The sequence below is a fragment of the Pipra filicauda genome, unplaced genomic scaffold (genome assembly GCF_003945595.2).
Source record: "Pipra filicauda isolate LSUMZ 115617 unplaced genomic scaffold, ASM394559v2 scaffold10_size6260569_pilon, whole genome shotgun sequence".
Classification (NCBI taxonomy): domain Eukaryota; kingdom Metazoa; phylum Chordata; class Aves; order Passeriformes; family Pipridae; genus Pipra; species Pipra filicauda.
In genome coordinates this window covers 3,020,919-3,048,545 of record NW_024103541.1, presented here as the reverse complement: position 1 = coordinate 3,048,545, position 27,627 = coordinate 3,020,919, and the positions used below count along the sequence as shown (strand labels likewise).

Below are 27,627 nucleotides of genomic sequence, written 5' to 3'. Positions count from 1 at the left end.
ACACACTACATTGCAAACATCTAGGAAACATGAAGCTGTGATGAAATCTCTATGGAATACTTTATTGTTAAATATTTCTCAAATAAGGTCTTGTGCTGGTGAACAGGAACAGGGCACTGACTCAGTGTCAGGTATGAATTCAAAAGCCATCCTTATGTGCTTTAAAATGCAAAACAGCCACACTGGGCTTTGCATGTTGCTGTTACTGCAGAATACTTTCTCTTGGAGTGTTCATATGTTTAACCTAAACATAGACTCAGATCTGTTCTGTGGGAACTGAGCGGCCACGGCCTTGGTACAAAGCCATTACTAAAGATTTTACCCATTTAAAATCTTGTTGGGATTTCCTAGGAACGGGAAACTGAAAATGTTCTTTGAGGTAACAATTAGGAGGATTTAAACTGCAAATTTCCCATAGACTCCAAGAAGTGCAAACAATAATCATAGTGAACCAAACCCTAAAATCATTCTTCTTTAGGTGCTGTGACAAGTAGATAAATATATTCATAAGCTTTGTAAAAGAAACTTGAAAAAAAGCCCAATTCTCGTGCTAATGTCTACTAAATATACTCATTGTGACACAGAAAATCAGATTAACTTTCACCAAAAGTCACAGAGACAAGCTACTCTTGGATATCATTATGTCTGCTATATCCAACAATTATTAGCTCAATGAATCTGGTTTACGAGTCACACAAAGTACATCTGCTGACAATATGAGATTTACACCTGGGATGAACACCTCATGTTGCCACTTACAGAAAAAATGGTCACAGTGTCCTTGCAATTGTGTCTTGTTTAAAGTATGAAAGGAAAAGATTGTTCCCTACCTTCTCAGCATCTTGCTCAAAAAGCCGGAGTTGAAAGCACTGGTCCAGTTTCAGCTTGCGGACATGCCACATCTGATGTAAGTGTTGCCGGGTGGAATGCAGCTTGTCTAAAAGGCTGGTGATCTTTGGCACAAGACTTTGAAAATCCGCACTTCCAGGAATGCAGTTCCTACCAGAAAAACCATCGCTGGATCTTATGCACTGTAATAACCTCTGACCCTCACGATCCAGTTCTTCCACGGGAGCTTTAATCACTTTTTTCTTCAGCTGTGTGTGCTCATCAATCAGCCTTCTCGAGCCCTCAACATCAACTGGGAACTCCTTCCTAGCCAACATTTCCTGGAGATCCTCCAGCCTTGATAATAAATGGATAGCACTGTTGAAGAATTCTTCCAATGAGACACGCAACTCTATCCATTCATCGTGGTTGTAATCCAAGGACCCTTCAAACTCATCCGTCAGTTGAGAAGGATCCACAAGTTTTGCCAGGCCTTCAACAGACACCATACTCGTCTAAGGAAGGGAAAAGGACAGCATTTGAATCAGTGACCATCTAATCAGAAACAACAGTGCAATCCATAAAGTGATGCATGGTGCATGAAGTGATTATTTTCCTCATCAATACATAATTGAAGGAACATTGTAAAACACATTGAGGACTATGTTTAATTTTGATGAATTAACTGGATAGGAAACTTTGCTATTAATGGTATTGATTTACTTATTTATTAAAAGACATTATATCTACTGGAATAATGTCTACCTTTTTCAGCTGGCCTGACTATCAAAAACAAGTAATGAGAATGCTTCTGCTACAGATTACATCAACGCAGCTGGACACTGAAGACATCTTCCTGCAGCTTTTGGAGATCTGGACATGGTTGCTCACTGCACAGGTATATGGTGTTACAGGGATTCTGCTACTTGTGTTACACCCCAGCCAGTGGCTATACAGAAGCAAATATTTTAGGCATATGAACTGAAGCAGGTATTGCAACCTGCCAAAACACACAACATGTTGAGTTTTTTCTTCCAGATTATTCCAGCTGGCTTCAGCCACGGGCAGATCTCTTCCATATTAACAATTCCTAATGTAATTAAGCCAAATTCAATGTAAAAGTGAAATGTCTTTGGAGTATTAACAACTAGAATTTATTGCCCATAGAAAGTACTGCTCACAAATCACACACAGTCAATGAGAGATGGTTTTAATTCATTCAAACTCAGTAACTGGTGATAGAGAAAAGCACTGGGTGTCTGGAAAGCAGATTACAGTTTAAGGATGCAACAATCGATAGCTGTTCCCATTTATTCTAGACAAATTATTCTTTTTCTGAAATACAAGCTTAGGATTTCATATGTAACTAGAGATTTTCAGTGCTGTCATGTTAACACTCAAATTGGCAGTCCTTAAAGGCCTGTGATATTCATCAGTGACTGCATATCTATCCCCTAAAGATCAGGCTTCTAAAGACTGTAAGGATTTGTGCTCTTCAGAAGTGGAGGAACCCAGTAGTCACAGCAATCTTATAAAAGTCATCTACAAAGAAAAACACCTGAAGTCGTGATCATTTTCCTGAATTATGTCCAAAAGAGCAGGCTGACCACTGGTTTAAATTTAATAATAAGCCTTTTCTTCCAATTTGTATCTATCTAAAAATATCAGGCATTCTGGAACTTATTAAAATTGGGATTGTACTGAACTTATGCTCAGGAGAAAGATTATTTTAAAACTTCCTTGCATGATTCCTTGCTTTGGGGAAAGGGGAAGACAGTGGGAAGAGCCAACAAACAATGGGAAGGTAAGTATGTAGCTTCAGAAGTTTTTCAAATTTTTAAATCTCTTGACCTGGACAATGACCCCTTGAAGATAATTCAATTTAACAGTTTAACTGCCTGTCAGGAAAATACTTCTGCTCATGGTTAACACTTGGGAATCTCCCTGCAGTGTGTCAAGCTAATGGAAGCACTGGTCTAATCATGGACAAAATTTGACATGAGATAGCAGAAAGGATTTTCATTTCACAAATTCTGCAGAAATTCCCTTTATTCAGGTTTGAGTTTTTAAGGAGTTTTTTAAACTCTAATGAAAACAATCTTAATAGGCAGGCAGGTGGTAACCATCCTTCTTTTAAAAATCACTTTAAGAAGTGCTGTCCACTATTTAGACTCTTTCAGCAGAAGAAAGAAAATAATCTTAAAGGCATCTCTGAATTACTGATAACTAAGCTGCCTGGTCCATTCCTCAAAGTGCCAGGCAGCTTTGGAGTCCACATACATAAACCAAACCCTTTCCTTTGTGTGAAGATCTGTGGGCTTGCTTCACTTTGGACTGTGACACAGAAACACTCTGCTGAAGTCTCACCACACAAAATCCAAATCCTTAGCCTCCACTAAGGGTGGGTCCTACAGTGCCCTGGCACACACATAATGCTTCCATTAAGCTCAAAAGAGAAATCTGGCCTTAAAACTGACACTGGTTATTGCTGAATTTGTGGATGGGGCAACTCAGTAGAGACTTACATTGCCTTCCACTGCAGTGTGTTCCTGCCAAGGCCCTCATGTTTGATCCGAGCTGTGGGAAATCACCATGACAGTTCAGTGCAGAGAAGGTACCTGTGAGCTGCCCCACATAAATCAAATAAATGTGGGTCATATTGAACTGTGAAGTTTGTTTGATACTCAGTTCTTATGAGAGCATGAGCTACCCAAGAGCCTGAGCTTACTGATGAGCAGCAGCAGCCTCAGCCCCAAGAATTCTTTAAAAGAGAAGTTCCTGGATTGTGGTGCATATATTGCAGGGTGGACCACAGCTTAGGAAATCTTTGTTTACATTGTGGAATTGAAGGATTCAAACCATTCTATGATTCGAAGTATCTGCAGGTGGTCCAGTACACAGCAAAAGCAGTGACACTCCTCCTCCAGTCCAAAATCTTGTAACCCATTACAGACACCCATGTGAACAGCCCAGCAGACAGACTAAGGCTCAAAGGCACAAACAACACACGCAAAATTAAAATGCCCTTCATGTGTGCCAGCATGTACAGCAAACAAGTCCAGAGCTTTTATCACAATACAGACTCAGATCTGTAACTATGAGGAATAGCTTGATCACAGTTTACTCTTTATTATCATCACACCAACTCCACACAGAAAAAAGCCTGCAGAAAGTATTAATTCATTTTAAAAACAAACAAATATTCTAAAAATATGTACTTTAACTCTGTTACTCTACTTCTAGGTTTTGAAGCTCTAGGAAGACATTGTTTTTGTTTACTAAAGCACTGGAGGATTGAAATTCAGTGTTGAATATACATGCATATCCCTGTGTGTTCTTGGGCTACTATGGGACTGCCCCTCAGTGCCCATATAATTTTTAAATAGACAGTCCCCATCCCGCAAAACTATTCTATTACTAGTCTCTGCACAGGCTCCCTCCTGCTCCACATTCTTCTGTGCCCATACATCTCCCTCCTCCTTCCCACTGCCCCAATCCATCTCATTCCCCACAGGCAGCATTGCCAATCTCATTGCACTGTGATGGCAGCTGCCTCTGCCAGGAGCAGTGATTTCAGTAAGTGTCAGGGGTCTCTGGAGGTAAACCCATAATGGAGGCAGCCTTGCTTTCAGAGGGAAATATGGGATAGCATATGGGATAGCAAGTGCAAGTTATTTTGATGGCAGAGTCCTCAAAAGTAGCCAAGGAATGTAAAGACTTATTTAATCAAAGCAAAATTTATAAGTTGACTGGGTTTTGTGAAACGGGTGAGGAAAGTGTACAAATACTTAAACTGTGATAATAATGTAAAATTGTGTTAATGTGTAACACCAATCTAATTCCCCATACCAATTCAAGAGTGCTTCAAAGAAGATGTTCAAAATAAGGATATATTTATATCACGCTGATTTCAACAAATCTTAAATATATACTTAAATACAGTCTTCCATTGCAATAAACATTAAGAGCTATAGCCAAATTCTCTACTGAGTTCCAGAGATGCAAAATCTGAGTGTCTCTCTGGAATTAATGGATTGGTAAGACAGCCAAAAATATAATTGTTTATCAGTGAATTAGAAAAAACAACACATGACTAAGTCATGGCTGGGCATGATTGAAGTATGAGCACTTCATGCATCTGAGCTTTGCTTCTCTTCATGTAAGAAGCTGAAATTCACAAAAAACTAAAGTGCATTGCTCGAGGTACCTTATCATTCACGTGATAATGTTACCCCTGAATTGTAAAGCTCAATTAAATGAAGGAGGTGACAATATAAAGAGGTGACAATTTAGTAAATATCTTTTACCCAAAAAAAAGTCACTACATGAAGCTGCATAGAAGGCAACTAACAAACCCATACACTTGCTTCTAAAGAACTTTGTCTTTAGCATTTTAACTGATTTGCTGATGTTTTTTTTCCTGTGAGAAACAAAGGAAAGACTTAATGCAACACCACCAAAAATAAATACCACAAAAAAACCCTCAGCAAAATGAACTATGTGAACCTCTGACATGAAATATGCAACTCATTCCACCAGTGTACTCAGAAGACAACCTGATGCCAGGGCATGAGCCCACTCCTGCTCCCACTCCCAGTCCTCAGATGTACTTTTTGCTTTCAGTCACAGGGCGTAGGAATTATTTTTTACCTGAAGAAAAGTTCTCATCACAGATAATACTTTACCATACATTTCTTTGTGGCTCTTACCTCAAAGATGAACTTGGAACTGCCAAAGTTTGTTTTCTGCTTCTGCCAGAAATTATCGGGTTTTATAATGAGGGCAACATGAATCTCAGCAGGAAAGGCTTCTTGAAGGGTTTTTAGGAGAGGCTTGATCAAATCCCATTTGGATCCCCTCATATCGATAATAACAGTGAATCCTCGTTTACAAACATCTTCGCTGTAGGAATACAAGCATATCATTATAATTAATATTGTGGGAAGTCACACTGAGACTTAACTTTTGTTCCATGCTTCACAGCAAAGAAAGGAATGTTATACTTTAAAATAAAAGACAAAATATTGCGCAGCATGAAGGCTTTCAGAAAGGTTGTATTAATCTTACTATAATCTAATTTACATGAAATTCAAGTGTCCATATTATAGTCTGCCAAACACATTTAATGCAAATTTTCACTAAAACCATATATACTTCCGCACAATTGAAACCAGAATCATATATGTCTGTATAGAAGCTCTTTATATGTACTTAGAGTGGATTCTGCTTTCAATGTATTGAATTCAACCCACAGCCAAAGTCAACAGGCAGGGTCCTGTGCCTTAACATTACTGGCCACTTTTAAGGTTGGGTACCTTCATTTTCAGAGGTCCCTCTAAGAGCTTTTTAAAAAAGTGTCACTTCCAGAAAAGTGCCAGGCAATCATTCCCTGACAGGAAGGTCCTTGTCACTCAGCATGTGCACTGTTATCATTGGGGCCCTTTTCCCTCCTGACTGATCCTCCAAATGCTGTTGGATCTTTTTCAATCTGCAGTCAGGCTTTTCTGCCAGCCTGTGCTCCTCCCTTGTCAGAAGTTCAAGACAGATATCTGGCCTGGTCATTGGCAATGCATGGGGTCCAACGACAGCAGAGCATTAGCTTGCAAACACTTCTCTTTTTCCTCAAGAGGAGAAAGAATAAAAGGACATGTTGATTCAAGTCAAATCTGGGCAGATTTCAGTATAGTTTTTAAGGGATGTAGTAGTATTTGTCCTGAGGGAAAGAGGTATGGTTCAAAAGTGTCATCCTCCATCTGCAGATCCAACATTCGATGAGATTTAGGAAGTGTCTCCTCCTCCGACTGACCAGCTAATATATCTGCTTTTCATGGTGTTGAAGTCTTGAGAGCTATGGGTCTGCTTTAGGACACAAACTCTTGCACAAAATGTGAATGTCCCCATTCCCAGTAACATTATCAGTATGGTAAAGGAGTAAAATTTATTCGTGATGCACTAAAGATGCCAGAATGGTCTATATTGATCAAGTTTTATTATTTTTTAAGGTGGGATGGAGGTCACAGCCTTGTCCACTGAAAGAGAAGCTGTTGGAAGAAAGAAAGTGTGGAAAGGAGAAAGGAGGATGAAAACAGAAAAAAACAATGAAAGAAAGATGGCAGAACATGAACATATGTTGTATAATGAACAAACAGTGAGGTACAGAACAAGAAATCCTCTTTAATACATGAATATAGAACCTTTGACTTTTCTGCAAATGGGAAATCAACATAAATAGGATCAATATTTTGTACATAGAGGCATATGTAAGATAATTTAAAATAGTAACTGATACTGGATATCACTGAATGATATCACCGGATTGACTCTGAAATATGCCGAGGACAGATATTACATCCTGGTATAATGCAGAAATTGTAAGACTCTGTTTAGCCTCCACACAAATACTCTCAGTGCACAAAGACGGGATGATTTTCACTTCACTCTACCTCTTTAACTTCTTAAAACACTCTTTCTGCTAATAAGATCCATCTCCTATATATTTAACTGAAAACAACTCTCTAAAGCTTACAACTAGGTTTCTGGGCTGGAACAAGGATTTAGATACTCTTCATAGGAGGCACACTGGATTAATATATGTTAAGAGAGTTCACTAGCTTGAACAGTCTCAACAGTGCCAGACTGTAACAGTCAAAGACAACAAGCTTGGTCCTCTGCCTTAACATTATTGGCATATCCAGAGCACACAGCATACAACAGTCAGTGCAAAGAAAAACTGGGGAGACCAGGCACTTCCAAACACTGTCAAGAATACAGACCTTTTTATTCTCCCTTTACCTACTGCTGAAAGGTCAGACATCTAATCCTTCCATAACTAATGCCAAAAAAGGCTGTAAAAGAAGCTTTGTTGGTGGTGCTACTGCCTCTTGGCTTTTGGAACAAGAGCTGAGACAAGGAATCAAATCATAAAGGGATGAATAGAAGGCGTTTTGTGTTATTTTTTTGCAAAGCTTTATAGGGTCGTTGGGAACTCCTGCCAAGTCACTGATCCCAGTTATACTGACCTGACTTTTTCAAGGATTTCTTTTTCTCCAAACACTTGACAAAGATGTCGAGGAGCCATACAGGCACGTGGAGAGCTCCAACAGCAGAGAAGTAACAGGTAAGTGCAATCTCTCTTTTGTGGCATAAATAAATAAGCACATCACCACCCCAGTGCAACTACAGCAAGGCATAGCCAATATGAGCTCCATTCCAACTCCCCATGGCTGCTGCCATCCTGAGAACTTACCAAATCTGACCTAAACCAATGAATTAATGCTTATTGATGAATGACATAAAAACCTGTTTCAGTAAGTAGAACAGGAATGTCCTGAGGGACTGATGTCTTCTGTGTATGAACCTGAACTAAAGCCCTAGATCCAAACAGATAGAAAATAAAACCCTGTCCCCAGCTTTGGAGCATGGGCAGTGTGATACCTCCATACCCATGATTACCTACCACCACGACTAGAAGATCAGTCTGCGCTGAGACAGATATTCCAGGAAGGGAACTAAGAAACGTAACTGTGGGCTGGAGTCTGTTTACGGAAAGATAACAGGCTCTGCAGGCCCAGGAGGTGCAGAGAAGCAGTAGAGGGATCAGACAGGGTTTTGGAGACTTCACAGTATGTTTTCAGTGGAAGAAGAAAAGGTAACGATTCCCAGTTGAGAACAACCATTGATGCTGTGGACCAGGCTGGGACATCAGCCCAGGGTAGGGATCGAGATGCTTCCTGATTCTTGTCCTTGAAAAAGCAGTTATTCACTACCAGCCCTACCCACACTCCTTGTAATAGACCAAATTTTCAACAACATTTAAAGTATGAAACTGATAGGAAACAGGGATGGAGAATGAGGAAAGGAAGAAGAATAATCATAGATTTCTTTGGTTCAAAACACATCAACATTAACAACTCTTTCACTAGTTAATACGAAACTCCAAACAATGCTCCTCATTACAAAGAGGATTTCTCTACTTCATCCATCATCTAAGTCTGTAAGTTCCTGTATGAAATAAGTGCAAAGATGAGTATCCCTTTTAATCCTAGTGCAGGAAACATACAAATGGATGGTATTTATCGCTGTGAGAAAAATCTAACTCTGTTTCAAGAGCATTTTTCATGTTCTTGCAGAAGTAGTTCTGCTTGCAAATTTTTTCTTTAATGTGATGAATGGTACTGAGCTGTAACAGTATCTGAGGGTCTATAGTCTTGTCTCTACAATTTAATCTCCCCAGCACAGTGATAACTCTACATTCTTCTGACTCTGCAGAAAATTAGCACCTGATTTTTAAACCTGCTTGTCAAAAGCTATTATTTAATAGTGGTTAAACTGTTGCAAGACAGAAAGCTGTCTGCTCATTATTTCTGCTTTCAGTTGCCAAGCTTACTGTGGAGAGAGCACTTATACTGTACAAACAGGTAGCCAAATACTAATCAGGCACTAATATCTCAGAGAAAGAAGTGGGAGATAAGAAAATTATTTAGACTGTAAACTCTTTAGGGCATCTGCTATGCTGCTTTTGTCTAAGGAGCCTGCCTTGGTGGTGGTCTCCAGTTGCCTATACTCATACTACAGTCTTCAGTTGTCGGGAATGAATTCCAATAATTTACTTTTCAGGAAACCATAGATGCAAATCCAGGGAATTAAAAATAATGAGTAATAATGATCTGCAAAACCAAAACTTAACACGTATGTGAAAGTACAAAAGATTTGCATAAATGTGGGGACACCTCAAAGGCAATTTAATTAAAAAAAAAACAAAACCAAAAAACAAAACTAAAAAAACAAAAAAAAACTAAAAATAGACCAAAATTTAAGCTGCAATATCCAAATATTCACAGTTACTGATCAGGTCCCAAAAAAGCTGGCCTTACATAGACATAACGAAGCACTGATAAATTCTGGTGAGGCAATCTGTGAAGATTAGTCATCTTTGACAGTCAGTCATTTTTCTTCAGTTACCTCAGCATGGATTAAGGAAATGACCCGAGGTTCCTTTTGAATAGTGTAGCCGTGCTTATTAACTTTATTGCTTAAAAGCAACAATTGAAACCCTTCCTAATTCAGCAATTGATCCGGGAAAAGCATCAGTAGCAATCAAGCTTCCTCCACATTGTCCAAGCAAGAAATGCGTTATTCCTGGCTCCCAAGATGCTCCATCAAGACGTATCTATTACGCACAAGTAATCACTTTAGTATGGCAATTAATGTTGATTGTGGTGCTTAATTTTTTCCGGTATCGATATTTGACCAGAAGCTGGAAAAAACGCTCAGATCAAGGTATTTGGACAATCCATCAGACTTTTGGCTGTGCTCATCTGGACTAGATTTGCAACGGTGAGCACAAAATATTTTGATAGTTGATACGTCATTTCAGTTGCTACACTGCTTTTAAGAAAAGACAAAGACCAGTTTCTAAGTTCAATAAAAACACCCTAGAATATTTGTGAAAACAGTACTTGTGATCTGAATTTTTAAAAAAAAGAAAGTATAAAATTGAAACTCAGAAGCAGATGTGATAATTTTGTCCAAATAAATGCCTCTATTTTTTTTTCTAGGGTGCTTTCATAAGGTTATTTTCTCAAATTTCCTCTTTAATTCAGGCACATTCTAAATTGTATTTTCTTTGGCAAGAACTGGTTTGCTGGGTACCAAATGAATTTGAGGACTTCATGCTTTCTGATTAATCTTTCAAATACCTATCACTGATTATGTGTATTTTTCATCTTTATGGTTTGGCCAAAGCTTCTGGCATTTCAAAGCTTCAGCACTTGATTAGCTGAAATAACATAATATCTCCATTCCCATTTTGCAGTCATGAGTTAATGATGAAGCAGCACATTTAGCACACCTGTTGGACCATTAAAAGCACAGATCTGACATGGCTAGCATCTCATTCAAAATATGATTTGTTAACGGGGAGAGCAAGATCTCTTTTAAGGTGGGTCGGTGTAACCTTGTCAGGAGACACTCTCAGCATAACAAGTAGCTCTTCAAGCATCAATTTGTAAGCACAAAATCTACAGGAACCCAATTATTTTTGAGATCACCATTCCTTTGACAAATGTGGCTATAGTCACATGATTCACAAGCTGAGGGTGGAAAAGGGAGAGGAAGAGGAGGTATCTGAAAACAGGTATGTGAAAGCCTCCAAGCACAAACAGTTATCCCAAAGGCTTCATTTCATACTGAGACCAAACTAATTCCACAGCCTAGTTTCCATATCAAAATGCACTGAGGATCACTTCTGTAATTTATGTGTTAATATTTTTGATTAATTGCAAATTTTTATTCATTTTGTCTGTGGCTCATTTACTCAGCTTGAAAATGAAACTACACAAAGAGATTTATAATCAGCTTAGCTTATAGGGTTTCATAGTTTGATTTTACATCACCATGTTGAGCCTGAATATCACCTTGTCAGTAGAAATAGTCATCTATACTCGTAATATACTTTCCAGTACATTTAGAGGACCAGGTAAAGTCCTTTTTAGTAGACCCGTTTGTCAAGCACTCCTGAATCACAGTTATTTATTAAAATAGCTTACTCTATTTAATCCTTCTCAGCAAACTCGACGTGGCTAATTATCCCAGTTAACTGATATGTTCCTGCACTGTCACAGCGTCAGTCTGAGCTATCACCCACATCCCCCACTGACTGTGGCTGTTGGCTGTGATGAGGCAGATTGTCTTCCCAAAGATCATGGGGCACCTGTGACTCCTACTCCTCACACCTCCCTTAAGTGCCCACTCATCAGAAACCAGTGGAGGAACTTAGTGATGCACATCTCGAGAGCACCATTACTCTGGAATAACAATTCCCATCAGAGAACTTCAGCTACTTAAAATACTGTAGGTAGACAGTCTTCATCCTAAATTTTCCTTGTTACATTTCCTAACTTGGTTTCACAATGCTTTTTTTGCAATTAGAGAAGAAACAGACACCCAGCCTCCATTTCTTCCTTGCTGTGATCTAACTTTGTTTTTTCTCTTTCAGCACAGAAAAGGAATCACTCATTCTCACTTCTCTTTTTTAAAAAGAGAAGGAAAGAAAGAAAACCAAAGCCCATTTCACACTGGCAGGAACTGGACATAAAGCAGCAATCTAGAGAAATTTCAGTGACATGTTGTAAAAAGACTTGGAGCCAGTGAGGTCCAGGCAGAGACAAACCTTCTGTCTCTGGTTTCCAGCCACTGCTCTTAGGGGACACACGGTGTGACTGCAAATGGCACAAGAATGCAGATGTGTGGGCTGCACAATGTCTGCATTCAACCCCTGCCCCTGGCCCCAAGTCAACAGGAGGGAACAAAAAGACAGAAAAAAACCCAAATACTTTGGCAGAAGCTAACTGGTGCCAGAATGGGCCCTCCTGCTATTCTCAAGCAAGTAACTCATTTTGGTATTCGATTTTTACTTCTAAAAAAAATTACTCTGAACTCAAAGCAATTCTGTTGTAAAATGATATAAGCTAGGAAGAACTCAGACACCAACTAGGTGTAAGAAAACCTTTTCCCAGCCTGTAACCATGATCCCATGAGCTTCTGGGAGTTATTTTAAGAGGTGCAGATTGGAATTCAGCAGGTTTGTGTTGTGCTCTCTTCCACCCAGGTAAAAATCCTGATCTACATAGTTACAGACCAGAACTGGAATCCAGAGCTCTGTTATTTAATTGAGCAAATAAACACTATTTGAGAAGCTTCCTGTCTTCATTCAAATAGCAAAGATATAAGACACAGCTGTGTCCAAAAATGCATGATCACAGCTATTAAAGCCAAATCTGGAGGATGAATATTATAATTCTTCACATTCCTGTTAAGTTTCTGCTGGTAAATGATGCCTTCATCTAAACCCATTTACCCTCTTCCCCTTTTGTTGTTGCACATCTACTATATTTGGATCATTGTCTGGCAGGTCTTCCTTGAAACAGCTGCTGAGATAAATATGAAATTAATCAGGGCTTTGTTTTTGTTGAAGCAGGGCTACATTTAAAGACTTGTTACTACAACAAAGAAATATTTGAACAGTAAGTACCATTCAACTCTCTCTTGAGCATTTAAAGTCTTGTATTTGAGATGATTTAGCAGAAACAAACCAAAAATGCTTTACCAAATGAAAATTACACATTCTTGACATTTGCTGGAAAAAATAAATATTAGGGTTGTGCTGAAATATAAACACACAATTCTTGAAAAGGTTTGGATGAGCAGAGGCTATTAAAAGTAAGTTTGAAGATTCAAATCCACTGGATTCCAGATGAGAATACATGGTTGTGCCTAGGACAACCAAACTAATAAGATTCAAAAAAGAAATATATCTTTTTGCCTGCACTTTAAGCTTTTTTTTCATAGTCCAAGCAAGGAGACCATGAAGTCCATTTCACGTGCAGTCGCTATGAAGTTTAGTCTACAGCCAACACCGCCAGATTTTCACATAAGGAAAAGGATACTTTTCTCATCTGGGCAATGAGTGCTTGGGGCTCTTAGACACGGGATCCTAATTTATCAGTTCTCGACATCGGTGACTTAACAAGGGAGTGAATGGAGCATGGTGAACAGCTCCAGGAATTCCAGTCAGCACTGTAAAACACAGTCACCCCAGAGTGGAAAGTCTCCAGATTGCAAATACACACATTTCCTTGAAACGCGTTGTTGGAGGCAGAGAAACCCATAGGGGAAAGAACTTTTATAGCATAAATAAGCCTGCAAACATGTTCGGCTCATGCAAAGGGTGATTAATGTCGGTCTAGACAGTCGACAGCAGCACCTGGTAAAATCCAATATATGTCCAGAGGCAGACACCATGCCAAATTCCGTGCTGATGCAAGCAGGTATAACCACTCTGGGAATAGCACATTTGATTCAGGGCTCAACTGGGCTCACAGATGAGGACAGGAAAAAAAACCTCTTCAAAGATGGTAAAATCACTTTTTCTACGTGGTAGTGACATTTCTTGCAGTAAGCACTCATCGGTTCTCATACGCTGCTCCTGGCAGTGCTGGAGAGCAATGCACACCCATTTACAGAGGTGCTGTAATTAAAATAAGGAACTAGGGAGAAAAGATGAGACACTGAGTGCAGGTTCTCATGGAACTACCACTGAATTAAAAACTGAAAAAAAGCTTTTATAGCAGCAAAATATTCTGTTTAGTCCTTTTCAGATGAAATGTCTTTTTTTTTTGTTTCTTTTTTTGACCAGTCTACTAAAAAAAAAGGGGGGGGGGGGAAATTTTGAATTTTATCGAAATATTTTGGTTGCCATAGCATTTTAGAGGTATTTTTTGGTGAGAATTTTTTAAAGCTTTTGGATTTTTTCCTCATTGAAAAATCTGCGCTTCAAACCAGCAAGTTCTTCCACAACTTAGCAACTTGGCTTCTGCCCTTTTGCAGTGCAGAGTTCAGCATGGGATTTGCACTTTCTATCTCCTAAGCAGAAGTGATGTAACTATTCTTTGAGACCTACAAGATTTGGCTGGAGTCCACCCACTCCATGTTTTATTTAAGGACAAACACTGGATTCAAGTGTATCTGTTAGGAGAAAAGGTTGAGTGCTACATCCCAGAAACACTCCGTGGTCCCTTCTACGGGTCTATTTTGCTATGATACTACAAGAGTATTTCAGTTTTCTTTAGAATTGCACAATTAAAAAGCTGATGCCTCCTTTTTCCCCGGGTTGGACAATGAGGGCTGACCACGACTAATAAATGAGTGGTACTCTTTTTTGGGTTTTTTTTGAGTTCCACCCATATACAAACAAAGCAGGTCTTCATAGGCACAATGATTTACCTAAAATAGTTCACTTATCAGATAGATACTTCCTGCCATGCTAGGCTGGGTGAAGACTGCCCGTTGTATTACATTCAGAAGGGCTTGCTCTGAAGCTACAAATCAATCTATGTTATAAGATACAATTGTAAAATCAATTTTTGTGCATTCATTTACACAGCAGACTTTATTCATTCTTTCAAATAACTACCATGATGGCCACTGAGAGTGGAAAAAGTCCTTTTTACAGAGTTCTCAAGAGACAGTGGAAACTGATGTGCTATTGACAACCCAGCTACGAAACATCCAGCTCACATCCCATTTATTCTGAATCTGTCTCCTAGCAAGGCCAGGCTCTGTCTGCATCTAGCAAGAGGGGCTAAGCCTTGCCAAGGAACCTACCGGATGTGAGGTATCCCTTGTTATTTGTGGAGACATAAATGTGAGAGAGATGAAAATCACTGACGCTGACTGAGCACAAACAAGTCAATAACTCCGTATTTCACAGGTTGTGGAAGACCTGAGAGTGAGAAAGTTGGATCCAAAAAGCTTCTGGAAACCAAAGACAAATCCAACAGTCAAACTATGGAACCAAATCCTGGCAATAACCGTGCCAGTCTCTGAGCTAATGCTCTGCCTGTCTTCCCAAGATCACTTCAGGTATTTTTCCAGCCTCAGATACTCTCACCTTTTTAGGAGACTGAGCTCCTTAGGTGTGTGGTCTTCTCAGGTTTACAGTCCATCATGCTAAGGCACTTTCCCACATGAATGGGAAATCACACACTGGTGTCATGGCAACACAGTTTTAATGTTGCTTCCCTTATGATCCTGAACTTTCACCATGACTGCAAGTAATTCCAGTTTTCCATAACTACCTCCACCCATCAGTCACCTCTAACTGGAAAAACTCAGAGCAACTGTTTTATCAGCTAAAGCAGGTTCTGATAAATGATGTAGTTTCAACTGCCTGCTCCCTTTTCCCTCTTAGCTGTATTATATCTCTATCAAAAGCACAATAAAACTTCCAGGCAAGCCCATCTACAAGTACCACATGTGAACACACATCACCCTATTCATCTAAAGAACTACATACCCCAGGTGGTGCTTTTCTTGCTGCCAGACCTGAAAATTATATTGACAAATTAACATACGTCAGGATAGGAATGATAGGAATTTGCTAGTCAGAAAACTCCTACAATTTATTGTTGATATCAGCAAGCCCATGGTAATAAAAATCAGAGAGAGCAGAATCATGAAACACTGCACCTAAGGATATTTGGCCTAATATTGAGTCCCTCATTTGATCTGGAAAAGACACATCAAACATACATCACAGGCCACATCTACTCCACCAGACTAATGGTTTCCTACCTGTCAGTTAAACTAATGCAATATAACATCCTGTGCAGAAATGGGCCTAATACAGCAGCTTTCTGTAGCAAGCTGAACCACCACAGTCATAACCCCACATCCCCCAGAAAACAGCTAATGAGAAACAACAGACGCCATTTCACAGTCGCTGTGCAAACCTCTAGCCCCACACTGGACACACCACACAGTTTAAGAAAAGCCTACTAAGTGTAACTTAGATACCACAAATATATGTAACTATTTTCTTTTCAATTATAGCTTCACATATGGCTGGAGCACTGCAGTCCAAGGGATGAGACTGAGCCAGGTGAGCCTAATTGGGTTACTCACTTCTTTCTTGTGTTTTCTGTGTAACAGCTCAACTCTACCTCTGCATGTTACCTGACTTTTCTTTATTGAAACTAGTGCATTTTTCCTTTGAACATATATTTACCATATCTTCAGACACAGGGAGGAGGATACATAATGACAAGGAGAATTGTAAATAGTCATTGGCCACTTCATGGTTGATTCACAAAAGATTACGAGATATCACTTAATAATCTAAGCATGTGCTTATTTATCCATGCTGAGATATATCCTCTTTTACACTTATGCTGATTTTATATAGGAGTTGTTTATTGCTCTACACATATGCTTATCTAATTGTACTGAATATACATGCTTTATTAAACTCATAAATGAGCACATTTATGGGTCTATCTGAAAGCAGAGCCCTTCATATTTTATTTATAAAGTGGGACAATAGAATGGCATTGACATAGAAGATCCATTTAACTCAGAGGATTTAGGGTTGTCCCAAAGACTTTTCTATTTTTTTGCCAGAATCAAAGCTTTTGGGTTTTTTAATTAGATTTCCAGCCCATCTGCTTGCAAAGATAGCCTTGACAATATAAACTAATGCACATTTGTCTTGCTGAGTCTGCAGCCAGTGGAAGGAAACAATGAGACAAGGAGAATAGTGAACTTGAACTCTCCATCTTATTGGGGTGTTAACTAAAAACCCAATTCTGACAGCCTAAATACCACAATTCTTAACTATTTCATTTCTGTTAATTTTACCACAAACCTTCAGACACAATGTTTGTCAAAGCCATGAATTATTCACATAAGCTCTTTCCCATTTTGATGACTGTGGTGTACGATTCAGGCTGTCAATTAGGACCAGGAAAGTACCTGGCCAAATATTTATGCCTGCAATTATAATCAAAGATTTTGCTCTTTTTTTATTGTGTGGAGTAAAAAAGCGATCACAGCATAATCAAACTACTACTAGAAGCCTATAGTGGAAAAGATTGCAAACCCACAATTACTGTGGATTTGAGGTAGAACCCACAGGAGCACTAGCCTAATGCATAATTTTAAGTGCTTTATGAGATAAAACTAAGGAAAACAGATTAAAATCTCTGTTGCTATGACATGCTTTAGAAACAGCAGAGAAAACAGCTCCAATACACTCAGACATTTTCCTACAATTTGAAAATAATAAGAATGCTGCCCTGGTCTCTTGTGAGAGTGACGCTATATCAACTTCCATGCTAAAATCACCCACAAAACTAATGACTCTAAGTAGAACTGACTATGCCTGTATATTTTGTAATTACCGATTCCAAATGTAAATAATTGTTTCAATCTTCTTTGATACAAGTTCCTCTGAAATAATTATCAATGAGTGTTTATGTCCATCAAGCAAACTCACACGGGTTGTTGGTGTCTGAAAATAAAGAGGTAAGATTGAGTCTATGATAGTTGTTGCTGCCTGAATTACCCCATTGTGGGGGTGCTGCATGGATGCAGTCGCATCCTAATGCTGGGTTTTTTAAGGACAGCGATGTTCAATGACCGTGTTTCTTCAATCCTATGGTCCGTCTGATAAAAATATCTTCCATCTGGTTCCTGTTTGTATGGTTGTGCCTCACAATAGAAGGAGCTTGATTAAGCAATTAAGATGGTGCATGAAGCACATGTTTACACTTGCTGGATATGGATGGACTTATGATCACACTTGACTGGTTTTCTGGAGGAGGATGACAGTACTTAAGAATTAGGAAAAGGACATGGTAAGTAGAAGCCCGCAGGCCAGGCAGGCCTTTTACTGCTTTGGTTGACTTCTTGCATCAATTTCCAAGTTTATTGTAGTAAATTAATGTGTTAGCCTGAAAAAGTATTGATATCCTCCTTTCATTTGTGACTAAGAGCAGATATGGTGAATGCATGTTTCCACCTTGATGATTTCCTTCTTATGCCCCTGGCAACTTACACAATGAATAAATATCTTTGCTCTGTCTTAAGATGTAGAGGAGTTGTGGAAAAGTCCTAGGGTTGGTAATGGCTGCCTAGATAGATTCTTTCTAGTCTGTTATTTTGAGATTCATTTGTTGCTTGATTCTTTTTGCAGAGTAGATATATATTTTCAATTCATTCAGATTCTGGAAGTCAGCTGTAGCCTGGAAGACGCAACAGGTGAATCCTGTGATCTTCACAAGAGGCACCAATCAAAGGTAGGAGGAACTAATGGTCTGATAAGTCAGTTGAGACTCACTCATAAAATTACCTGATATATTAATTTGTTTCCAACTACCTTAAAATCCACACGAAAAATCCTGTTACATCATCTGGTGATAAAGGCTTCTTTGCTCTTCTCTCTGCCCCACCTAACTAAAATAGTTTATCATTAGCTTTGTTTGAACTTATGTGATGTAGAACATAAAGTGCCACAGCATTGGAAATATTCAGCACTGCACGAACAAACCCACACTACAAGAATGCTGTCATAACCTGTTGTAGCATCTTAACACGTAACATGTTAAAAAGGATCTTAAGGAACTTTGCCATGAGTAATCAGGTGTTAAATAAAACAGGGTCTAATGTTATGCTTTAGAGTATTTCACTTAACAACAAAGGCAGAGAAAACCACCTTTTTGTATTGGACTTCAACAAAGAACAAATTACACCCCAGAAGATCTCTGAAAATTTCCTTTGAAAAGGAACTTACTCCTTGGCCACGAGAATGAGAAATACAAAAAGAAAATCAAGGACTCAACAAGCTATGTGCCAAAAAAATGTTCACAGGTGCAGGAATTAGACTTTTAACAGAATCCCTAATTACACATCTGACTTCTGGCATCTTTTCAAGGCAGCATGAACACAGTTAAAGTTCTTTGTGCATTTGTACACTCCCACAAAAAAAAAGGGAAAAAATATGTTTTCATTTGTAAAAACAATTATAAGTCAACCTCTAAAAGGGCAATGTGAGCACAATATTGGCAAGATGGACTCCAGCTCCTGAAAACACTGACTTGTCACCAATTTCAAAAGCCCAGAAATGGAGATCAAGACAGCTTTGTACTGGTACTGTATATAATGCATTAATTTGATTTATATTGTTCCACTTTCTGTACCTTATCAAACATGTCTGCTTTAATTTTCCAAGTGCCCCTGGGAATGTACGAAATATATAATGAAGACAACTAGCACCTTATTCACTTAGATGAATATTTCTAAACCTTGTGTCAAAGTTAGAGCAGGTAGATTCTCAAGCGGCCTTTTTCTCAAAGGTATTGAGTGGTTTTTACCTAGCAAAAATTTATGCCTTTTTCATATAATTAGTAGTGCCCAACAGGTCATCAGATAAGTGCTGCTGATGCTATTATACCACAGATACAATTTAACAGTCCATAAAACTACAAAGGTGAAGTGTCCTACACAATTCATTCCAAAATGAAAATCCCAGGAAACCTTTTTAGCTGACCATATTTCCCTGTCACCTACCATGAACAATCCAACACTGCAAAATCATTGGGGTGGCTGCTCTGGAAATTAAAGAGAAACTGAGATTTCCAGTAAGCCTGGTAAGTGGGGAATGATATAACAGTTGAGTTTTGCCTTGTGAACAGAGAAGAATGAAACCCTAAAATACCTGCACATATTGCTTGTGTATTTGATTCCTAGTCTAACAGTTCATTAACAAAGCAAAGCTCCCAGACATTCTTCCTATGGGTAAGATTGTTCACTACTTTCCTATGTACCTGCTTTTTAATTAGATTTTGGAATGGAATTGCAGCTCCTACCACAAATCTCCAGTGGGAAGCAAAATCTAAACTAATCTGTGATCCCAGAAATGTTTGCTTCTCCAGATGCAGTTTCTGAACTAACTTACAAATGTTATAGAAACAGAAGAATGGAAAAATAAGGAGGCATAACCACAAAATTGGATGTGATTAATCAGCGTTTTAAGAGTTCAGTTCTGTCTTGTGAATGGAGGAAAAAAGAGGTCTTAAAGAAAAGGAACATATTGTCCATTTGATTAATTCTTAAACTAAGAGTTTACTAATAAGCTTTTCCAGTCATTCTTCCTGTGTGCAAGATCACCCATTAGTTAACCAGGCACCCGCTTTTTATTTAGGTTGGGTTTTGGAACTATTGTTCTCCCCTACATTCTTCTTATACTCCCAAAAATCACTGCATGGTAAAATGGTACATTTGTAAACGGAGACAGATTTTTCAAGCACATTTTCTCAGGTCAGGCAGTAACACAGTACACAGCCAATTTCTTACACAGTGCTCCCAATTCAGCACTGGGAAAGGCAGCTTTAAGGCCCTGTCTCCCAGAAATTAGAGGTCTAATCAGTGCATGCCATTAAAGGGGACGTGTATTTCTGCCTCATACAGCATACCTATAACCAAAACACTTAGGGTTTTATATCTTCAAGATGTAAAATATCAATTAATTTGGTTTCCCAAACTTTAGGGAGTATGGACTGGTAAATTCAGGTTATACAGTTAATCCAAGGGAGAAGAAAACTCAGTGTTGAGTCCTGAACTAAAATGCAGGAAACTCTGACTGTGTGTCTTCTCTTATGTTCTAGGATGGCACCTACCTTAGTGCAAATGTGACCTAAATGGGTGACCTAATTAAACCTCAGGGTCCATGCAATTATCATCTACAAAGATCACAAAAGACATGAGCAGAGCTGCTAATAAACATAGTCTTTAGTTGGTGGGCTAAGAAGAGCTGCTAATTCTACCGAAAAGGAAATGTAATTTTAGTCTCCAATTAGGACTGACACACAACAGAAAAGCAATAAAAGGAAAAAAATCTGCATTGCTGCATTAGCAGAGGACTTTGGCCTCTAGGCCAGTCAGCTGCTGAATCACAGAAGATTGAGATAGAAGAGACCTAACTAATCATCATAGCCAGGGATGCTGTTGGTACTTAGCCAAGAAAGAACAGTAATCAGTACCAGAAGCCTACCTTTCTTGCAGCTAATTTTTCACTAGCATTAAATTAACATGCAAATAAAGAAGAATGATGGGAAACTATTTTAGACTTAGAGTTTGTAGCAATATAATTTAACGAATATTAGTCTCCGTCCACCATGACTTTTGAGCATGACTTTTCTATATGACATACAAAGTGTACATGCACAGTTGATAAAAGATGTACAGGGAGCCCACTTGGAGTTCTCTAAGGGGAAAAAAACCCTTTTATTCCCAGTGGGACATGATGTTTGCCCATGGAGCAACTCAATATCATGCAACAGCACTTCAGAACACAGCATTCAGTCTTGACCTGAAACTAAGTGTTTTGCAGATCATGCCTCAAGAACACCAGAGCCATGAACCATGCCTTGCAGAATAGTAACCTGCAGAGAAAATTTGAAAACACTCCCTGGAGTTCTAAAGTATCACAGCCCCTGTATGGGTACAATGTGTATTTTAAAATACCATAAAGTTCCTGCTAAGGATCCCACCCATCTCCATATCAATGCTGTGTTGGTATCCATATTATTCTATTCCTTAAATGGGTACATTTTATAACTGCTTGGATGCTGGACCCTTGTTTAGGACTGGTGGAGGAAGAAGGGTTGAGTTTTACCAAGCAAAGGTTTTTAATGAGTAATTCTTTCACACTAAACTTCAAAAAAGTAATATTTATTGAATCCTCAATGACAACATCAATAGCAGAAGCATCTGGCTTGCCAGATGCTCAAATAAATAATCTATCAAACTTAAGTCATCCTTCTAGTGCAAGTTTGGTAATAACACTGCATAAATATTAGAGATTGTCAATTTTTTGTATTCATGTGTGAAATGGGGGAAAGGCACGGGAAAGGCTTATGAAAGCAGCCTGAATCTGGCTGGAGATGAACTGCTGCTGCTACAGTTTTCAGAGAGAGATGCAGTTATTCTACAAAACCAGTCCTCTGCTACAATTTCTATCCAATGACTTTAATCCAGAAGGAGCACTCAGCAAAGATATCCCTCGTAAATGCAGCATCGAACCTACAGCAGGTTCCTACTTTCCCATTTGTGCTGTAGCACAAATATGTGCAAGAGGTGGAAGGTATCTCCCTGAAAGCAGTCGTAGGACAAGAGGGAGCTGTTCTGGTGCTTCAGCTTGTTGGTGAAGTACCACAAAGGAACTTTCTAAAATACTGTATTGCTGGGAAATTCTCCAGAGACTAAGATTTCTCTTTAAAGTCAGACATAAAGTAAAGCCCTGTGTACACAGGCAGGGAAACCAACGCTCCCTTGTTAATAGTAGAAAAGTACACTGTGGCACACGTTGCAGACCAGACAATGTTTGCCAAGCCAAAGCACGTCTGTGTTACACTTTTCTCTTTTTTCTTAGGGGGAAAGGAGAGAGTCTAGAATTATTTTTCTTATTTTTCTGATTTTACTTTGTGTTAAAGTATCCCTTTCTTTTTTCTCTTAATCTAAGTAGCCCAACAGTCTCACACCACATAGTTACAATCACATTTTGCTGCAAGCAGCTGTGCAGAATCCACAGGGAGCTCTGAGCAGCGCCAGGATCCACAAGACATAAAATACCACAGACTTGGTTAGGAGCACCTTGTGGAAAATGAGAAGAAACCATTGATGAGATTTACAACTGTCTACCAAACTTGGATACCAATTCCCTTTGCAAACAAGCAGGGAATTGAGCATCCCAACTTCTGAGACACAGTTTGCCAGTCCCAACCCATACTTTCCACGTTATAAGAGCATCGGCCTGCTCAATCCCACATGTTATCATGAATTGGTCATTGTTCTATTTCAGTATGATCCAACTTTCTAATACCATAAACTAGCACATGCTTTTATGAGCATGGGAACTGCCGAACCCTTGGTGGTGGTTTACACATTTGTTATTAACCATTAGAGAATCAATGTGCCTCTTACATGCTCTGGAGATGCCTCCACACCTCTAGTCTCTGAAAAGGACTGAGTTCAGACCACCCTTCCCTCTCTGTGGACACTAATTAGGTCTCTTTCCTTGATGCAGCTGTCTATTCTCATTAAATTTGTAAGAATTTAATATTCTTGAGAGTCTTCTCTGACAGATTTGGTTTAACAGTGACTGACAGATAGCACGATGGCACAAGCTATTAATCATTAATTCGGAGACACAGTTAAAAATATATTTGTGAAAATGCATCATCAGTCCTGCCCAAGCTGTGCACTGGGGAATCCAGACTTTGGAGCAGCGTCCACAATACCTCCACAGATCCAGTAAGGATAAGGATCAGGCAGTCTGGGCTGAGACGACTCCACTTCTGTGTCTCCCATTACTTGTTCCATATTGGCACACAGTAAAGGTCTCATCCATTCTCCATGGGAGTTTAGAAGAGCTTTCCATTGACATTAAGATACACTTGACAATATTCCCATTACAAAGAAGACTGCAAAGCACAGCAGTTGTTTTCCTGCTTCTAATGACATCCATGAAGAGGATGGCATAAGCAACTTCCAAATTGTAATAATTTCTGAGAGTAAAGAGGATATAACACATACTGGAGTTACTGATGAGGAACACAAGCATCCATAGTGGAACAGTCTCTGCAAAAACCGTAGGAAAGAGATCACCTAAAAGAAAAGTTAGGATTGGCTGAGCCACTGCACATTCCACTGACAGCTGCTGACAGCTTCAGGAGGAACCACACGCCACCGGTGCCAGCTCTGCTGCCAGCACAGCGCTCCCACAAAACATCTCTGTCTGCTAATTTTAGCTTTTCTGAATTACTCCCCACATTAACACAAACTTGCCTTCTCCAAGGAATTCTCCCAGTCACTGCTGCCTGGACCTCTCAGAGTACTGTGGAGCCACAGGTCTGATGGTTAAAAGGCCCACAAGGAACACGCAACAGCTTTACATCAGCACTAGCACGACAAAGGCCAGGGAGGGCCGGACGGTGAGGTGTACTGCAGAGACTCACAGACCACTTGTCAGAGAGCCACTGAGAAAGAGGATGGAGAAAATGATGCTCTGCATAAAATTTATAGCAGGCTGTGGTGCCCGCCAGCTCCCTCACCAGCAAGCGGGTGCAGAATATATCCTAGTTTACAAGTTTATGCCTTTTCTCCATCACCTCAGCTCCTTCTTCCAGGCAGAAAATTCCAGTACAACCAACATGCAAAAGCCATTTAGGACAAGGAACAATGCTGATCTAATCCCCAGTCCGAGGGCCTGGACAGAGCTCAAAAAGCAGAGTGTGCAGCACAGCTGTCCGTGAGACAGCTCAGGGGATGGGATCAGGCTCCAGACCCTGCCAGTGCCACTGGGTGTCACTTGGTCATGGTGGCTCCTGTATCCTCGCAGTGGCAGCATACATGATGAAGGGGGTTGTTCTACTGTTTGCTCCAGATCTGGAGGAATCCAAGCAGAATCCTCCTCAGCATGAACCCCCTGTCGGAAATGCAGTCAGGCACTACCTACGACATCGCTAACAGAAATATAGCAACACAGGGAGCAGTTGTACAGGGCAGGCAACCATCCTGTGCAAGAGAGCCAGAGATCAGCACTCCCAGCTCATGCAGAGCAGCTGAGCAGCATCTGAGGCTCCCCTGAGAAGACAGCTGAGGTTTACTCAGGGCCTTGGCAAAGCTCAGACCCTTGAAACACACTCCTCGGCACAGCCCATCAACCCTCAAGAAGGCTCAGCTGATGCTGCTGCACCAAATCACCACCCATACAGGAGGTACATATTTCCAGGTCAGCCCCGTACCCCCTGGCCATGGGAGAAGCACTGCCACAGGCATCTCTGACTTTTCTCGGAGGGTTTTAAGAGCCATCCACTCCCTCCTCTCACAGTAAGAAAGAGAGAAGCCAGGTGTGGAGGTGCTGCAGAGCTACAGCTGGGCAGCAGCTGCCTGTTGGCTGCTTTCTGTGCAGAGGACATGGGGGGCTGCAGAGAAGGACTCCACTCACTGCCATCCCTCTGGCTGCTCTGAACTCGCAGCCTGAATGCACTGCCTGTGGTGAGGAGAAACACCCCACAGCTGGGAAGGTGGGGCTGAAGCAAAAAGGCCAGATCAGTAAAACCAAAAGGCATTGGACCTGAACTGGGTAGAGACACTTGCTTTGCTGCCTGGAAAGAGCACAAAGTAAAACAGTGACCTTTGTTTCATTGGATGTGTGCCTCCTCAAGCCCTTTTCCCTGGCTCCACTGAAGAAGGCGTGACTGAGCTCTCACTGGGCTGGAAAACAGCCCAGTGCCAGGAAAAGGAACTTCTCTTCCAGACCTGTGCATTTTCTTTGTATGTTAAACTTGGCCTGCAGGGCTACCTCCACAATCCTAAATCTTCAAATCATTAACCCACTGAATTTTTGTTGGAGATGGCAGATGAATCATAAAGAACCCAATATGACTTTGAAATCTCAGCATGAGTCTGCATGGTTGGCAGTAAGAGAAAACTGAACTCCCTCCCCTACACTGCAAAATAGAACAATTGCCTTGGAAATAATTCAGACATAATAAATGAGGGATTCCTTCATATTAACTGTTTTCAACTGCAGATTTATAGTCTAAAATTAAGCAGATGTTGAGTGTTGAATAGGATGCTTAAAAACACAATGACAAGTTGAAATCCCAGTTTCTCTGCATGTGGCAATCAGCAATTTCAATTATTTATTGGAATCCAATTAAAATATAATGAAATGGAACAACCTATACTTAAGAACATAGAAATATTGTATAATTTGGTGTGAAGAAACACACTGAATTCAGATTTTCGGGTCTTCCAAAACAGTGCAAAAAATTTTGTATACAAGATAGACAGCTTGCAAAAGGATTTGCAAAGTAATTTCTATGTCCTTTGAGTAATTTACTTCAAATAACAATTTCAGTCTTGAAATAACATCAACCTTTATTTTATTTATGTATTTGAGTTCCCAAACTACTGTTCTGAAATAAGGCAATCAAATCTTCATGAGGTTGTTTCAATATTAACATCGGGTTACTCTTACTTGCTTCTATTTCAAAATAGAGATATGCTTCCATTAGACCCATACTGATGATGGCTAATAGAAGTGAGGTTCAGAGCCCAGTTTACCCTGCCCTTTATTAGTCTTTAGAAGAAAAAGGCTACATGAGCTGTGCAAGTCACAGCACATTAACTGCAAATCTCTGTATCATGTTATTTATGTTGCCCATCACAAAACCAGACTGAAAACACTTGCACTGTTATCGAGCTGAAAGGCAGAGCAGGGCTCAGCAGCTAACCAAGCTGGAACCACTCAGGGCACTCCCACCTCCCACAGAGGACAGAGTAAAAGAGGACATCTGCTTTAGGTCCAGGGCTGTGCAAGATCAGACCTTACACTATCCCAAAAAACCAGCAACAGGCAATGAAAGCAGGAAGTAATTTGGAAACCAATACTGAAGCTCCCACCACTTACCTAAGGTTTGGGTGGATTAAAAAAAATAATTCCAGGGATTAAAAATAAACACAGGAAATTAAAATTATGTACCTGTATAAAAAAAACTCCACATCTTTATACAAAACAGTGTCACAAGAGCTGGAAAGACTGCTTTCATCCTTCTTTTGCAAGACAGGAGTGACAAGATCTGGATCCCTCCTGATATGCCTTCTAACAGGATCTCTAAGATGGGCATGCTAAGAAACCTGCTTCAGTTCTTCAATCTATTGATTTTAATGCCTTTATTTTTGTCCCATTTGCAATGTAGACTGAGGCCAAATTGTTTACTTTAGCTCAGTCTTGCATAGTGGATTTTAACACATCGTTTTTACTTTCCCTCTCTAACATAAGCATCCCTGACACCTTCAGTCTTTTCTCATAAGTCCTGCTCCCCAGGCTCTGACAGCTCTTATCACTGCCTCTGCACCTCTAGGAAGTCCACATTTTCTGGTAAAAAGTTGCCAAGCTTGCAGCTGTAGACACTGCAGAATGTCAATTATAGCCACCGTTCACTCATCTAGGAATATAATGCCTCAACAGGTTGTTACCACATCTGGAAGGAAATCAGAGATCCTCTTCTGAAGGCCTGATCTCCAACAAGCAGTGAACATGTAACTTGGTCCTGAGGTGCTCAGTAAGGTGACACAGGAAGCAAAACAGAGCAGTGTGGCCAGAAGCCCTTCAATAGGACAAGCCAAGACCACCATTGTTTTAACAGAAGTCCCCAATCCCTAACGGATGGTGATAATAACATCACTTACCAGTACCACACACAGGAGAGGCTGGATTTTAACTAGCTGTTGGGGGTAGAAGGCTCTTAAAATCCCCAGCACTCATGTCAGTTATATATTCCTAATGAGTCTCTTGCTCCAAAATACCTTACAATTATCTGTTAAATCAAATTTTATCTGAAGAAAATACTAAACCTCCATTAGGCTCATCAGTTTCACTTCATTTTTTTACTG

General features: G+C 39.8%; 1 protein-coding gene across 8 annotated transcripts in view; it reads right to left on the bottom strand.

Annotated features, from left to right (window-relative positions):
* Positions 1-27,627, bottom strand: part of KALRN (kalirin RhoGEF kinase) — a 508,531-nt gene that overhangs the window by 302,291 nt on the left and 178,613 nt on the right. For all 8 annotated transcript variants that reach the window (XM_039381883.1, XM_039381881.1, XM_039381876.1 and 5 more), the window contains exons 5-6: positions 5,538-5,730; positions 831-1,343 (exon numbers count right to left, since the gene is read on the bottom strand). In XM_039381883.1, the coding sequence (XP_039237817.1) occupies positions 831-1,343; positions 5,538-5,730 (706 nt within the window). The remainder of the gene's footprint in view (positions 1-830; positions 1,344-5,537; positions 5,731-27,627) is intronic.